Below are 15,961 nucleotides of genomic sequence, written 5' to 3'. Positions count from 1 at the left end.
TGGCAAGCCTTCTGGAGCCTCGTGACCACTGCCCCACAAACCACCAGAAGGTCTCCTGTCTTTATTATGATGAACCTTTTATTATAGAGACAGACTGAACTCTTTTCTGCATAAAGAATCTTTGGATTGGGTCAGGGAGATCCACCTGCTAAAGGTCACCACCCAGCTCTCCCTGCCTCTGCCTCAGCTAAGCCCCCACTTGCTATTTACATCTCAAGGTGACTGGAAGCAAGGTCCCCAGGGTCAGGCTGGTTGGGTGGGCCATGCTGGCTGGAGGGTCAGGGTTCCTGGTTGCCCACCAGGTCACAGCCGCCCCGTCTCCTGCCCCAGTCGGTTGTCCAGAACCTGGAGCTGCCGGAGGAAGCCTGAGTTGGGGCAGATATCCCGGTGCGCCTGCACTGTCTGGATGGCCTCCACCAGCGTCATGTTCTCGCAGATCATGAGGAAGGCCAGGACAACCGTGGCAGAGCGGCTCACCCCCATGGCACAGTGTACCAGCACGCGGCCTGCGGGGAGACCCAACCTAGCATCAGCTACCTGTTCTCACACCGCTTGCCCCTTAGGGAATCAGGGATGCTTCTGCCCACCTATCACAGCATCCTGGAGTACTGACACTGTCCTCATTGTCATATGGGGCAACTGAGGCCCAGAGAGGAAAGGGACTCGCTCAAGGTCACAAAGCAAGTTAGTGGCAGGGCGAAGGTTAGCAGCGGGACTCCCTTCTCCTGGTGCAAGGTGCCTCCTCTGGCATCCCTTGCCACTCTAGCACGGTGGGGAGTCAGTACTCCTGGAGTCCCCTGGGTTTGCAGGGGGTGTCCACCTCCCTCCCTTTCCCCCCAGTTCTGCCCTCTCCCCAGCCCCTGCAGCTCTACACTGAGGCCTCATCTTAGCAAACGCTCTTGAGCAGTTTTCTCTAGGTCCTGTACCTTTTGCCCAACACCTGGCCTCTTACCAAGCGACGACCACACTGGACCTTAGTTATATCTATGATTGTTGGTTTCCAGGGTGTCCCTGAAGGGGATGCTCACTAAATGGTAGTAGTGAGCCCCATGAGGTGGGAGGTTGCTGAAGGACCCCACCATCCATGCTCCTGGAAAAGTAGATAGCCCCAGACCCTGCCTGCGCCCCACCTCCACCCCAGTGCCTTCCCCAGCAGCTGACCTTGGGGAATGATGAGGGCACTTTGGATGTATCGAGCAACGGGCAGAAAGTAGACACTGAGGTCGAAGAAGGGGTTGTCATCAGCCTCAATGCCATAGTACTCCAGGGGCATTCCACGGTAGAAGTTGGCACCTGTGTCCACCTGAAACTTTCCTGCGGCAACATTCACGATGTGGGTGATGCCCAGCTGGGTCAGCTTGTTCTTGTCCCGGGCTGCGTACCTGGGGGGGAGGGGCACGGGGGGAGTTGGGAGGTGGGGTAGAGCTCACTGGGTCAGCTCTGGCTGGCCTGGAACTTGCCCCCTTGCCTCCTCTGCCATCCTCCTCCAAGGGTAGACTGGAACCAGTGAACTGGCTTGGGTGAAGGGGCTCCTCTAGTAGGAGTTCAAGACTCCCTTTCACTCAGCCCAACTTTTCTGGAAGGCAGGTCGGCCACATGGCATCAGAAGCCTCGAAAATGTACACTTACTTTGCCCCAGCAGGTCTCCTAGGAACTTAAAGAATCCCAAGTGTGCTCACAGACAAATGTAAACTGGATCTAATGTTTAAGATAGAGAAAAAGTGGGGAAAAAATCACTAAATAGCCTATAAAAGAAGATTGACTATGGTATAGCTAAATGAAATACTACACAACCACTAAAATGTGGTAGATAGATGCTGGTGAACCAAGAAAGGTGTTGGTGCTATATTGAGAAAAACGGAGGATAACAAAACAGAACATTGTTTTAAAGTGTTTTAAAAGTATGCTGTGCAATTCCATTTAAAAAGTTTTCTATATAAAGCAGATTACAAGATGGGATTATAAAGCGATACCATTTTTGTATGCATTTTTAAAAAGTCAACAAGGATTTTATTACTGGTTATCTGTGTGTGTAGGGGGGATACATATTTGCCCTATTGTTAATAGGATATTGATCTATATTTTCTAAATATTAAGGAAAACATAAAATCCACATATATTCATCCATATGTTCTAAATTTTAAGAAAACTTTTGGGGAAAATGACTCACATTCCACTCTATATATACATCCTAGAGAAACGTGTGTGTTCCCAAGGCACATGTACTAGCTTCTAGAATCACCGTTTATAATAGCCCCAAAGTGGAAACAATTCAAATAGAATAAATAAACTATGGTGTATTCATACAAACGAATAATATATAGCAACCAAAAATGAATGAACTATAGCTACACGTAATGTTGGCGAATCTCGCAATTTTGAGCAAATGACGCCAGGCACAAAATACACAATATGATTCTATTCCTATCACTTTAAAACATAGGCAAAACTAACACAAATGGCGAAACTAAAAGGAAAAGCAAGGAAATTATTGTTTCAATACTCAATGAGTATCTACAGGGAAAAGGGTTATGATGAGAAGGGTTCCACAGGGGCTTCTGAGGCACAACTAATGTCCTATTTCTTGACCTGGGGGGTGAAACTGTTCGTTTATGCTCTGTGTACTTTTCTTAGGTGTGTTCTATTTCCACAAAGTAATAATAGTGTAAAAGGAAATAAACATGTGGAAAGAGATGGTTGGAGGCAAAGAGGGTGCCAACTCTGCCCCTTGGCTCTGGAAGAGGCTCCCCTTCTGTTCTCCCCAACACCCACTGTGGATCGTACTTACGCATCTCCCAGGAAGAGGTTGGGCCAGACTTCGTTAATGTGGCTCAGCACGGCAGCCCGACGGACCCACAGCAAGCGCTGCAGTGAGGCCAGCGTGGGTGGCTGATAGGGGGGCACCCGGACTGCCCCGTGGATCTTGGGCCTCCGGAGGTCCTGTTTCTGCAGCGAGTCCATCCTGGAACAGAGTGGAAACTGTGGTGGCGAGGGGCAGGCTCCCCGCAGGTGGGTCCAGCTGACAGGGAGGCCTAGGCATGGTGCAGTGCCCAGGTGCCACTAGGATGCTTCAGAAGGGCCTCAGTTATTTCACATGAGGTTATTAACCAGCTCAGCTGGGGCTGAGGCCTTTCCCCAGGGAACAAGGGAATCAACCCCTCGTCACCGCTGTGGAGCTGGGAAGCCCTCTCTCCTGCCCTCTCCAGAGGCCCCTGATGTTGGAAGCTTTTTTCAAGGGGTTCTTGGAGTTCCCTGTTTGTAACAACTAGTCAGTGCAGACCCCACCCCTTAAGTCTGTGGTTACTTGGGACTTCGTAGGGGTGGGGACTCCAGATGGCTGTGGCCCTCAGAGGGCACCTAGGAAGACCCCTGCCAACTGGGCAGCTCATCTCAAGCCCCCTTCTCCGCTACTTCCACGGCTGGTCCTCAGACTCCCATCCCTGTAACAGGTGCTTGAAGGTCAGAGCCCATCTCTGGAGGGAGGGGCCTGGGCTATGAACTGACATTTGTTAACACTTCCGTACTGAATGAGCTAATGCCTCTTAGGGGCCTGGTACCTCATGCATGGTAGGTCCCTATCATACATAGGAGGAAGCTGAAGCAGGAATGTGAAGGTCACAGAGAATAATTTTTAAGTAATGCTCAGTCTTACGGCTGTTAAGGAGCAAGGCCGGGCTTTCAGTCCAGTTCTGTTCTCCTTCAGTTCCGTCCCCAAGCGTTCGAGTTACCACCTTCAGGGACTCCAGAGAATGGTCGCTAACTCATCTGTCTCTACAGGGGAGCCTAGTGCAGCTGTTCCATATCTGCCTATAGGCCCTGGGATTTCCTTCCTTACCCGCATGACTCAGGCCAGTGCTGCAGGTCAGGCCTCACCCAGGTGGGGTGGCTTGTGTCAGGAGTCAGCTGGCTGAGGGGGTCCGAGACCCTGCAGAGCTGGAATGTCAGTGGCACCAGAACCTGGGTCTGGTGCTGGGCTTGGAAGGAGTGCCTCTCTTGGCTAACTGTCCCTGGTCCCCTCAACCAGTAACTAGGGAAGGTACAAACTGGGAAGAACTTCTTTGCTCTTTGGTAGGCAGTGCCAGGGCCAGGAAGAGAAACAGGAACCCGGAAGGCCACCGGTTTGGCCAAGCTCACCCAGTGAGCAGTGGGAGGGCAGGGCGGAAGCGAAGGCCCGGCTTTCCCTTCCATCCCCCACTGTGACCTCTCAGGGCAGGCTGAACTGCCTGCCACCTACCTAGGGCATGGTCTGGGTCTGGGAGTCGGGGTGTGGGTGCAGGGACAGGACTCAGCACAAGAGCGGAACGGGGCCGGGGCAGGTTCCGCCCGGAACACAAACGCTATGAAGCAGCTAGAATTCCAGGTCCTCCCCTTGGAGCCCATGGGGGTGGGGCCTGAGAGCAGACCTAGGCCACCGCTGACTGAAGTGCAGACCTTCCAAACGCCCGGACCCCTCTCTGCTTGGTGTCTCTTTGCGATTAAAGGCTCTTGGCCCTGGGACTCCCCATGGAGATGGGAGGCTATGTGAACTGGTGGGAAGAGAACTTTAGAGGGAGCGGGGAGAGCCTGGCCACAGCTAATTCCGAGGTCAAGAGCAAGTCTTTGCTCCTGTCTGGGCCGCGGTTTCTCTTTCTCAACTTAAAGATGCTGGCCTTGCTTGACTTTAAGGAATCTCTGGAGGGTCTGACCTGAGAATGAGAGAGGAGAGCCTGGGTTTGCAAAAACTACAGGGTACAGCACAGTGTATTGTGTTGGAGTGGGGAGAGTCCAACAGCCACACTGGGCTGGAGCTACCAGCTGGGCCTGCAGGAGCCCCAGGTCGGTTGCGTTGGGGCTTTGGGAAGTCTGGCAGGCGCCGCTGCAGGCCTCTGAGCTTGGTGTGGGGTAAGGCTGCCACCCAGTGGCCAATTGGTGCCTTGCAGCCCCGCGGTGCCTGGGCGCGGATAGCCAGGCTCCAGCTGAGACAGAACTTGTCCCTACTCCTCCTGGAGGCTCCTGGGAGGAGAAGGAGCCAGTAGAGGGATCAGGGATGAGGGCTGACCCCTCTACTGGCTCAGCCTCTTCTACTGGCTCACGCCTCAGCCTCTTCGGGGCTTAGGCCCAGGTCTGGAGAAGGGGGCTTTTTCCTCGGACTTAGGGGTACCCCTTGCTAGGCCTCACGTTGGACCTCACACCTGATGCTCATGGATGTACCCCCTACCTGTCTGCTCTATCCCACAAGGGTCCAGCCCACCTTTTCAGCCAAGGTCAGGTCTAGCCCCCACCCAGCGACTCATCCTTCAAGCTCCGGGCACACCCAAAGAAGGGGAGTTGGTGGCTGCAGCAGCCCCCTGGTTTCTGCCATCCCCAGACCTAGATGCCGAGTGCCCCGCCTGACACCTCCTTCCGCATCTCCTCAGCCACCGCAGGGTGAAGCCTGGGTCCAACATCCAGCAGGGACAGGGCCGGCCTGACTCTTCTCCCCCTTCCCTCTGGTACTCCTCCTGCGACCTTCCTGTGTCTCCTCCCTAAGCTGAGCAGCTGCCTCTGTGGGCAACGGTTTTCCTGAGTCGCTGCTGTTTACAAGTTCAGACACCTGTGTTCTGCCTTTGTTGGTGCCTCTCTGTGTCGCGCTCCCCGGTTGCCTCTGTTTCCCTGCCTCTCACAGGAGCTTGTGCTCCTCCAGCAGCCTCCCAACACACCACCCAGCACACCAGTAGCCTCAGGCCAAGGCCCAGGCCTCCGCAGGGCAGGGGGCCTCTGCCATCTACCTCCTCCCTGAAGCTCCAGACGTGCTCCCCTGGTCCTCCCTCCTGTTCACTCTCCCTGCTTTCTCCTCCTCCCCCCAAGGTAGACCACAGGGACTGTGGCCACAGGACAGCTAGGGCTAGACATCTCAGGGCAGGACAAGTGAGGAGTCTGGTGAAGGAAGCCTTGGGGAGGGTGGCCGGCGGGTGGCCTGTGGTGAGCTGCCTGGGGCTCTGCACTCTGTGTGCAGGCCTTGGAGGAGGGCGGACCTGAGCCGAGTTCTCAAGTCTGGAGCTTGTTTCTGTGTAGTCTTCTCTGAGCTAGTTTTCTCAGTGGGGCTGCTGTGAGAATTCCACGAGATAAGAAATGTTCAAAGCACCTCCCACGGGGTCTTCCTCCTGGTAGATGCCCCATAAATGGTGCATCTTCCTATTATTATCATCACCATTATTACTCTTTCCCTTTCAAGACTCAGCCATATCCCATGGGCTAATGAGGCTTGGTCTCTAACTCTTTGTATTTCTTGATTTTTCTTTCTCTGTCCAGCAATAATTATTGTATTCACCACTAACTAAGGACGTACTGTGTATCAGAGCTAAATGCTTACATTTTTTTCACTGAATCCGCACAGTACCCTTATGAGGCAGATGATATTATCATCCCCTATGCCGTAGGTCACACAGCCAATAGGCGTGGGAGCCAGGATTCAAGCTCGGGTCATTCTGACTACTCTGCTTTGTCTGTGCCTCTATCTCTGACCCAGTCCCTCCCCAGATCTAACCCACCCCCCCACCACACACACACACACACACACACACACACACACACACACACACACACAGGCACAGGCACAGGTGTCCTGGCCCTCATTACCCAGCATGCTCTGCAGCCCCCCTGAAATAGGTGCACTCACCCACCTGTGGGGGTATCTGGCCCAGGCTGAGGTCTTCTCTGACGGGCACTTTTTGCTCCCGGCTTCCAGCTGCCTGTCTCTGCACGCTTGATGCTGTTTCTATTTTTTGATCGGAGTTTAATTATAAAGCATGATGTGCTGCTCCCCTCCTCTGGCCTCCCCCTGCCACTGCCAACTCACCCACTGGTCCCCTGGCATGGTCAATGCCAAGCCCAGCCAGGCACCTGGCCGTGCTGGGAGTAGAGGCAGTCTGGCAGGGGTCTGCCTGTGGTATGTGTGGATGTGGATGTTGCTTGTGAGGCAGGAAGAAGGAAGACTGAATAAGCCATTTTGAAAGGTCGGTTGGCCTTCAAGGGTGATGTGGAGCGTGGGCAGAAAGTTAAAGCTACAAGGATCTTCCATGGAGGGGGACAGGGAAGAGAACAGCCAGATCACACCCACACTGGCCGCACTGCCAACATCACAAGCCAGGTCCAGGGGCCCTTGGTTGGGAGCTGAGGATTACAGGACTGGCCCAGGATAAAGATCCAGAAGACTCAGGCTGAGGGAAGTGGGGGCAGACAGAGATATAAATGGAGTTCAGAGCAGGTCTTTGGAGCAGGCCCGGCCTTCAGTCAGAAGCTGTGTGTCCGCTAACCACTCTGCCCTCTGCCAAGCTCCTCCCTCCCCCAGAAGACATTCCTGCACAGGCCTCACTGCTCCTCGAGGCCAGTGAGATGGTCTTTAAACTCCCTTCCAAGGCTAACGGCTCAGTGAGGGACCTTGGATTTGGGCCTATTAAGAACACTCCCTGCTCTCCAGAGACTCTCTTCATATACCCATACTTTAATACCCTTCCCCACTCATACTCCCAGATGACTGACATACACACAGACGTATGCATAGCCACGTAGCCACGCCTCCACGGGGTCTCTGAAGCCTGAGCTCCAGGGAGCTAGGGCTCAGCCCCTGCTGGGGCTCCCTGAGCCCTGGGGAGAGCTGGTGGAGACGGCCGTGGCCAGGGGCCATCATAAATGCTTAGAATCCCCCCTCCCGTGTCCCCCCACTCCTGAGGGGGACAGGGAAGAGAACAGCCAGATCACACGCCCGAGGGGCCTCAACCAGGAGCCCCTTCCCACCTGTGAGAACTGGAGACAGTGGCTGAGAGGGGGTGCAGGCAGCAGGAGGAAGCACATGGAGTTGCAGGCTCTAGGGCAGACCCCACACTGGTCTCTTACCATCTTCTGGGTACCCACCTGGGCCAGAGCCTCCAGCAGCACCAGCAGGGCCAGCGCCAGGGTGGCAAAGTGGCAGAGCCCTGTGGCAGGGAGTAAGGACCAGTTCTGGGGGAGAGATGAGCTCCATGTTACAGGCAGGTAAACCATGGTTCAGATTGGCCAAGACTCATCAGGGCAGGGACAAGAGCTGTCAGATAAGCCTGCTTCTGCCTTGAGCCTCTGTGTAAGGTCAAGTGGGTACGGGTGCCGAGAGAGATGAGGCAAGTTCGGGGCCCAGGGCTCATGGAGGGAGAGGACCTCCCCAAAGCCCCCTCATCTCTCAGAGTCCCCAGCCCCAGGGCTGCTGTGTACAGTCACACAGGTTGCTCACTGCACAACTCCTGGGGCTCCAGCTGTTGGATGCACTCCCAGTAATTGTGCAATGCTGTAGTCCAAATGATTCTCCCAAAGCTAGCTGCCCGAAGGGAGAGATGCTGAGGGCTGAGGTCAGAGTATTTTAGGGCCCCAGGCCGCGGAAGTGGGATGATTGGGCATGATCAGAGATTTGCTGTTCTCCCAGGTTCCCAAACCTTGTTTAGAGGAAAGAGAGCAGGATGGGAACATGCCATTCCTGTCCGCCTCTTGGCTCCCACACCTGCAGAACTCCCCACGACAGTTTCCCGCCCAGCTTCACCCCAGGCCTAATCCCAACGCCAGCTACAACCCTCATTTTCTTCCTTTACACTCATCCCCAAACTCTAAACCTCGCCCTCCATCCTGCCCTAATCCCTGACGCCAAGATGCTCATCGTCCTGACAGCATGTGGGAAGGGGTCGATATTGCTCAAACGCTCCCCTTGGTTGGGCTGGCTGTGCATTCAGAGACAAAACCACCTCTTATGTGTGGGGGCAGGGGGAGATTCAGTCCATGCCCCAGGGAAGGTCTTGGCAGGAGGAGGAAGCTGCTGCTCTTCAAACTCCCAGGAGAGCCTAGGCCAGTGCCCCACTCCCACCTGGCAGCGGTGGGGCACAGCCAAAGTCAGGGTTGAGGAGAGATGAAGGAAGGAGCAGTATGGGTAGCAGGAGCTGGAGGCTGGATAGGGGGAATGGAGAGCAGCTCTGGAGGCTTAATCTTCCATCAGATGGCCCTTGGTGGGGATGTTGAGTGTGAGCAAGATGGGCTGTTGGGGACAGTTCCAGCCTGGGCATGATGGGAGAAGAAGGGCAGTAGGAATTCTGCAGCTCCTTCACAATCTGGCACCCTCACAGCCACTGACCCCAGAAAGAGGCACCCCTGCCTCTCCGTTGAGCTGGAGGAAAACACAGAGCTGACGCCAAAGAAATTGCGGCAGCACCTTGGCAACCATTTGTGGGCTGGGAGCCTGAGAAGCATTGTTGCTGCTAGGGGAGCCCAACTCCTTCTACTGGGCAGCTGGGGACGCTGGGGCCTCTGGCGGGAGGCAGGTGCCTTGGGAAGAGGAGGTATTGGGGATCTGTTCCCCTTAGGCAGCTTAAAGACGGGGCACTATTCCTCCAAATGCACTGAACATGGAACAGGAGGAAGGCAGAAGGTAAATGGACAGACTTCAGGGAAACCTTTATGTCCTAAAGGGTCCCCAGGACCAGAGAGGGAGGGAGGTTAGGGAGGGGCCTTCTGTAGGTCTCTGAGATCACATTGGGTGGGGTGAAGGTAGACAGTGGGGTGCTGGGTCCAAGGCAGAGAACTGAACGGCGTGGCGACAGAAGAACTTTATATCAAGCAGGGCTTGTGCGAGGAGGTCATGGCTGGCGGCAGGAGCACCTGTTCTCCTTCCCTGTGGTGGGAATGGATGCTCAGGGCTGACAGAATTAACTAAGCTTGGAGCAATAGCTGCAGGACACTTTTTCCCTAGAGCTGGGTTCCAGACCTGAGGGGAGGGTGTGCAGAGGCATGGGAAGGGCCAGACAGCCCTCAGGTGCAGGACTGGCTGTGCTGCTGCCTCGGTGGGGTTCAGGTGAGCCCCACAGGCTTTCAGCCAAGGAGGCAGGACAGATCAGCATTAGGACCAGGTTGGAAGGCCTCACCTCTTCCATTTTATGCTTTCCACCCCTTTCCTTCCTAGCCTTTCCATCTTCTCTGGGTCTGAAGAATCTGGGTGGGCTGGAGAAGAGGGTCCTAGGAGAGGGGTGCCTCAGCCAGGCCTAGGTGAGACCTTGGATTGGTGAGGGGAGCCCAGCAGCTTGGGGAACGGGCCAGGCCCCCTTCAACCCTCTCTTCCAGCCACACACAGCCTTGATCTCCAACCTCTGAACTGGTCCCGTCCATGTCCCCTGCCAGCCCTCACCCAACCCCTTACTTCCAATCGTACCCTTGCCCTCTGCCCAGCCCTCACCTGACCTCTCACTGCTAACTGTACCCAGCCCCGGCCCCTCACGCCCTGCCCGACCCTCACCTGGCCCCTCAGCTCCGGCCTGCAGCCCGCAGCTGCTGGTCCAGCCGGCAGAGCTGGTGGAGGAAGCCTCGGTTGGGGAAGACCCATCGGTGCTGCCTCACGGCGATCACTGCCTGACGCAGGGACAGCTGCTGGCGCAGCATGAGGTAGGCGAGGACCAGCGTGGCAGAGCGGCTCACCCCTACCACGCAGTGCACCAGGACCCTGGCTGAGAAAGACATCCTGCTGAAAGACCCTTTCCCACCCACCAGCCCGCCCAGGGGCTGAGGTGCGGACCCAAGTTCCTTTCCCTCCTCTGCCCTGGGTATATTCTGTGACCCTGAGTAAATCATTCAGCATGGATGGGCCTCCATTTCCTGCTCTGTCAAATGGGCACACCAGCACCTATTATGCCTACCCTTGGGATGGGGTCCACACTCCCCAACGTGGCTCACAGGACCCTCTGTGAGCTGGCCCCTGCTGACCCTGCAGCCTCACCTCAGGCTGTCCCCCCACCCCCCAACTCTCAGCTCTAGGAACACTGGGTAACTTTCAGTTCCTTGAAGCTGTCATGGTCCCTGGCCTCCAGCCTTACCACATGCTATTTCAACTACCTGTAAAAGTTTTCCCCTTCTCTTGGTCTGATTAACATCTAATTTGTCAGGTTTTGGCTGAGACATGGCTTCCTGACCACTCATGGTATCACTTGAATCACAGAGCAGCTCATCCTTTTTGCATGTGGCCCGGTGAATACAGTTGTAGAGGGAAGTCCCCCCCACCCCACCTCCCTTTGCTCTTCACATTTGCCCACTCATCTGAGTAGCGCTTGTAATACTTCACAGTTTGACTGTCTTTCCACCGGGGGCCCTGCCTTGCCTAAGTGTGGATTCCCAGTATCTAGCTCCGTAGCTGGCACAGAGAAGTTAATAGTTGGTGAATGAATGGTGAAGGAAAATGAATGTCAGAGTGCCTTGGATTGAACAGTGCTATGAGCCATAGTCTTGTCTTTCCCACGACACAGAGAAACTGAAGTCCAGAGAAGACACTGGCTCACCCGGGGTCAGGTGGCAAGGGACATGGCTCTCACCCAGGATGAACATGAAGCAGCTTCCCCAGGCTCCTTTGTTGTACCTCTGGTGTTAGAAGATTTTTTCCATTCGGAAGTACTTTGGGGCAGAAGCCAGACATCTAGGTACCAGATAGCAATGTCCCAAGGCTGAGTGATACAGAAAGAACTGTTTTGTTGTTTGGGAGACCTGGCTTCTAGCCCCAGGGCTGCTCCTAGCTCGTGGCATGACCTGTATTCTAGGGCTCAGTTTCCCTATCTGTGAAGCAATGCTGTTGGATAAAGTGCTGGAACACTGAGCAGAGAGTTTTAAAAACCTGATGGCCCTTTAAAAACTAGGGGTGTGAGGACACTGATGTTTAAGGGGAAACTGGACATCCCCCCATGACTGAGCAGGATGCGATATGGGTTCAGACCCCAAGTCTTACCCCCGGGTGTGCTGAGGGCACGGTGGATGAAGTCAGCTGCAGAGGAGAAGTAGGCACTGATGTCGAACTCAGGGAGGTCGTGGGCTGGCACCCCCAGGTAGCTCACAGTGCTGCCGTAGAAGTCAGGGCTGCCCTGACAGTAGAGGCCCCCATGGGCAGCATTCAGCACGTGGGTGATGCCCAGCTTCCAGAGCTCAAAGCGGTTATTTGCCGTGGCCCTGGGGAGGGGAGGAAGGGGAGCAGTGAGGTCCAGGAAGGCTTTGTCTGGACCCCTGCTTCAGAGCGATGAATCCATTAGGGTCCAAAAGGAGCCAGAAGGAACCCATGGGGTCTGCGGCTCACAGCCCCCCCATAGGAGCTTTCTGGTAGGGGAGCTGGTGGTCAAGGGATTTAGCTTTAGCCTCTCTTTGCTCCCTGAGGCAATCCACCCTTGCCTTGGCCAGGACAGGAAGGAAAAGGATTGCTTCGGCCCTGGGACCCAGCTGCACCTCCCTTCTTGCCCCATGCCCTACCATGCATATCTGGCCTCTCCTGGCCACTACCTCATACCTGCTTCTAATCTGCAAATATTTAAAGGTGACACCTCCCCTGATTCACCTTCAGTCAGCCTTCCTCACCCACTCTGTGTCCAGAGGAGGGAGGCTGGAACCGGAAAGGCAAGCTCTCTGTCCAGCTCATCTCATACCCCAAATCACCATTCCCCAGTCCTTCCCCCGCCCCAGATCCTCCAGTTGTTCTGGATGTGCCAGAAGACTCCGGGAACCTCTGGGAGCTCCCTTCTTTCAGGCAGGCAAAGTCTCTGCTCCCCCTGGTGGCTGCACCTGCTCACTGCACTGTCCCCAGTACAGAGGGGTCCTGGAGAAAGTCCCTAGGCTGGGAAGCTCAGAGAAGAACTATTGCCCTTATACCCACCCCACCCCCATCTCTGGTGAAGATCCCAGGAACTGTCTCTCCTTGTCTCCACCCCCTTATCCCTTCAGTCAGCTACCACTCACGCATCTCCTATGTAAAGGTTGGGCCAAACTTCGTCCACGCGGCTGGAAGAAAACTTCCCTGCCCTCAGGAGCTCCTCTAGTTCCAGGACAGTGGGGCAAGGCGTGACTTCGGCATCTCCCCTCAGCTGTGGGAGCGAGGCCTCCGCCATGGGCCGGCCCACCTGCCCCTCTGTCTCTGCGGTCACTCCTCTCTGCCTCTCCAGTGTCATTCCTTTCCTAGAGATTGGCAGGGACAGGTGAGACAGCAGCAAGTGACTCAGCAAGTCACAGGGGCCTCTAGAGAGAACAGGACATTTTCCTCCCCAGGCCACCCCCTAACCCCAAATTCCATGACAACATGGAATCAGACATACCTCTGCAAGTCACCTCTCAGCCTCAGTTTCTTCACCTCTGATGTAAGAATTGTGAGGATTAAATGAAACAAAGGATATTCTGCATCTAACACATAATAGATGTTTAATAGATTTAGACTCCTGTGTAAGGCTATTTGGTTCCAAGGACTGAGTTAAAGTAGACATCTGGGGTGCAGAGGAGGTGATTGCCTCCAAGGATTCGTGATAGGAAAAGTTCTTCAGGCCTGGGTCACAAACTAAGTGGGAGCTGTATGGCTATTGGATGAGCTTCTGAATTATGGGGCTCAGGGGAGGGTTCCTGAGTTATAGAGTCGGAGAAAAGTGCCAAGGAGGCATGGAGGACCTCATCTAAAGGGTGCCCACAGGGTTTATGGGGGAAGGTTTGAACAGTGGTTCTGTTATGAAAATGGCTGATTTCTCAAAAGAGAAGGCTAAAATGGGCTGCATATGTCAAAGGGGGGGAGAAGGGAGATGAAAGTTCCCCTAGACTTTCTGAAGAACCAAAGGGCTATCATCAGAAATATTTTGGGGAGGGGGAGGGAGAGTCCTCTGCCTATAAGGGCTTTTGTCTTCACAACAGAAACAGAGAAAAGTCTGTATCTGTCCTTTTGCCAGAGCTAGTTATGGGATGAAGTGATATGTCTTGCCGGCTCTCAGATGACTTCATGAAGGCTTGATCCGGGGCATGAGCTGCAGTGGGGAGGCTCCCAGCTGCCTCTGGCTTTGAGTCTGCCTCGAGGGTAAAGGCCACACCAGGGCATTCCATGGTAGCAGTTTGCACTCATGTCCACCCCAGAGCCTGTCCCCACCCCCATCAGAGCCACTGAAGTCTGCCTTGCACCACCTGGGAAACCAAGGCCAAGAAGGGGCTGGAGCCCAGGTCGCAGGTGGTTTTGGACTTGGTTTACGCCAATGCTAGGCCTGGGCTGGGGGCTTCCCTCAGGGTGGGGCAGTATAGTAAGGTGAGAAGAGCATAGGTTCAGGCAGATTTGAGTAGGAATGCTGGCTTTGGCACATATTAACTGCCCAACCTCAGGCAAGTTTCTTGGCCCTTCGGTGTTGTAATACTCTGTAGAGGTGGCACAAGGATTAAGTGAGATATTTATATGGCATTTGGCATAGGGACTCTCAGAGAATAAAGGGGCAATAAATGGTAACAATGATTGGAGGTTGGCTATTGGAGAGGAGCTGGCTCCCTCCGAAGGAATTAGGATAACCTCCTCTGGCCCCCAAACACTATTTGCTACTCCCATAGGCTCCGCCCCATCTCTGGTAGCCCCTCATCTTCTCACACTTCGGCTTTGGGCCTGACGCATGCGCTCTCGGGTTTCCTTGCTGCGGTTTCTAGCCTCCATTCTCCCCTCGCGCCCATCTTGAGTCCCGCGTCCCTTCCGGTTTTGGCCCCGCCCCCGCCCTAGGGCTCCGCCTCCCGCCGGTAGGGCCCCGCCTCCCGAAGCAGTTCCGGTTCGGATTCGAGCGGCTGCCGGCGCGGTTGAGAGGAGGGCCGGCCGGGCAATGCCTGCGCGCAGCCGCCACCGCCCCAGGGTCCACTTCGGCTCTCCTACCCGGGCTCCACCGCCGCTTCTTGAGGCGTCTCACTCCGGCGAGGCTCGGAGGGCGCCGGGTTCCGACAGCTGCTCAGACGCCGACTCGGAGGTGGGTCTGGGGAGCCCGACTCGGACCGCTGAGGTGAGCAGGAGCTGAGGCGGGGAAGAGGGGCTTTGGGAGAAGCCTGCAGCCAAGGGTGAGTGGAGAGTCGGGGATGGAGCCGGGGGCTGCCACGGACAGGGGTTCGGAGGGGCCCCGGGAGACCGTTGAGGGAGCGTGGAGAGTCCCCTTTAGCATGGAATCTGAGGGAAATGGAGGTTGTTGAGCCGAGGGCCTGAGGGGCGTGACGATGGCCCGAGACAGAGGGGTAAGGAGAGGTCGAGGGGAGAGCGAGAGGGAGTGGGAGGCTGAGGGAGATGTGGCCTCGAAGAGGCAGGGACTTGAAGGTTTTGGAAAGCCGGGTAGTGAGGCAAAAAGACCGAAGGGGTACCGCGGGAATATGGGACCGGGGGAAGAGATGCTCTGAGATTTGGCACTGGGGGCACGGAATCAGAGGAGCCGGACCAGGGTCGATGTTACCACCTGGCCAGAGAGAGGGAACCGGGGTGGGACTGACAAGATCGCTGACCAGAGTGGGTGGTGGTAATTAGGGGAAGGATTTAGGCTTGAAGAGGAAAGGGCTATCGGGTGGCAAGTCGTCTGGCTTTAAAGGCCAGAAAAAGAGAAATGGGGTCAAGAAAGAAAAGGAGCCCTTGGCGGCTCTAATTTAGGGCTTTGGCATTTTCACAGGTGTCTTTCAAAGCATGGACGATCACTAGGGTAATATATTTGGGTCATGGGGCTTTCTCATTTGTGGACAGTGAATACTTTTAAGAATCTGGGGTGGGAGGGTTGATGTTAAACACTGATTTGCCCAAAGGACTAGGGGAAGTAGTGAAAAGGAAGTGATGTTTGGAAAAGATAGTGAAAGGAGTGATTCTGTAAATAAAGATAATCATTTGGCTTTCTTCTAACAGTAATAATGTGTTTCTCTTTTTTTTCGTTGTATTTTTCTTACATTTAAGTTTATCTTAAGCACCAGACAAGTTTAGACAATCTTTTTTCACAAAAAAAGATTTAATACATTACCTTTAAATTAAAAAAACTAAACTGGAAAAAAAGAATTTGGACACTTAGATTTTACAGATACTCAGTATCAACTGATTTCACTTTGGTAGCTTGAGTTGACACGTATTGGCCACAGGGTAAAGACGTGGTCAATACAAGTGTCTGGGTTAAAAAGGTACATAAAACTGTATGTGAAATCACCACAGTCCAGGAGGCTACCA

General features: G+C 54.7%; 2 protein-coding genes across 6 annotated transcripts in view; one reads left to right on the top strand and one right to left on the bottom strand.

Annotated features, from left to right (window-relative positions):
• Positions 1-226: 226 nt before the first annotated feature.
• On the bottom strand, positions 227-10,351 carry DUSP13B (dual specificity phosphatase 13B). Of its 2 annotated transcripts, XM_030862692.2 has the most exons (6): positions 10,265-10,351; positions 7,756-7,959; positions 6,642-6,736; positions 2,789-2,962; positions 1,162-1,382; positions 227-506 (listed from the first exon to the last, which is right to left on the bottom strand). In XM_030862692.2, exons 1-6 carry the CDS (start codon positions 10,349-10,351, stop codon positions 304-306), a joined length of 984 nt encoding a protein of 327 aa, XP_030718552.1. In that variant the 3' UTR covers positions 227-303. The 2 variants fall into 2 exon arrangements, with proteins under 2 accessions (XP_030718552.1, XP_069899989.1); XM_070043888.1 differs by lacking the exons at positions 6,642-6,736; positions 7,756-7,959; positions 10,265-10,351 and adding an exon at positions 3,836-4,221.
• Positions 10,352-14,561: 4,210 nt separating this feature from the next.
• Positions 14,562-15,961, top strand: part of SAMD8 (sterile alpha motif domain containing 8) — a 46,633-nt gene continuing 45,233 nt past the window's right edge. For 2 of the 4 annotated variants that reach the window (XM_030862688.2, XM_060286443.1), the window contains exon 1: positions 14,562-14,774. In XM_030862688.2, the coding sequence (XP_030718548.1) occupies positions 14,601-14,774 (174 nt within the window). In that variant the 5' untranslated portion in view covers positions 14,562-14,600. Of the gene's footprint in view, positions 14,830-15,961 lie in introns of all 4 variants that reach the window. The other 2 variants (XM_030862689.2, XM_030862691.2) reach the window with 2 other exon arrangements.

The sequence above is a fragment of the Globicephala melas genome, chromosome 16 (genome assembly GCF_963455315.2).
Source record: "Globicephala melas chromosome 16, mGloMel1.2, whole genome shotgun sequence".
Lineage (NCBI taxonomy): Eukaryota > Metazoa > Chordata > Mammalia > Artiodactyla > Delphinidae > Globicephala > Globicephala melas.
The sequence above is the reverse complement of the archived record's forward strand: the minus strand, read 5'-3'. Positions and strand labels throughout refer to the sequence as shown.

Bases quoted from the DNA above. Each gene is read 5' to 3' on its own strand.
- DUSP13B (XM_030862692.2), bottom strand. From the start codon at position 10,351: ATGGGTCTTCCCCAACCGAGGCTTCCTCCACCAGCTCTGCCGGCTGGA. The intron at 6,737-7,755 runs GTGGGAAGGGGC...ATCAAAAAATAG, and splicing joins ACTGTCTCCAGTTCTCACAG to AAACAGCATCAAGCGTGCAG. The intron at 1,383-2,788 runs GTAAGTACGATC...CCTCCCCCCCAG, and splicing joins AACCTCTTCCTGGGAGATGC to GTACGCAGCCCGGGACAAGA.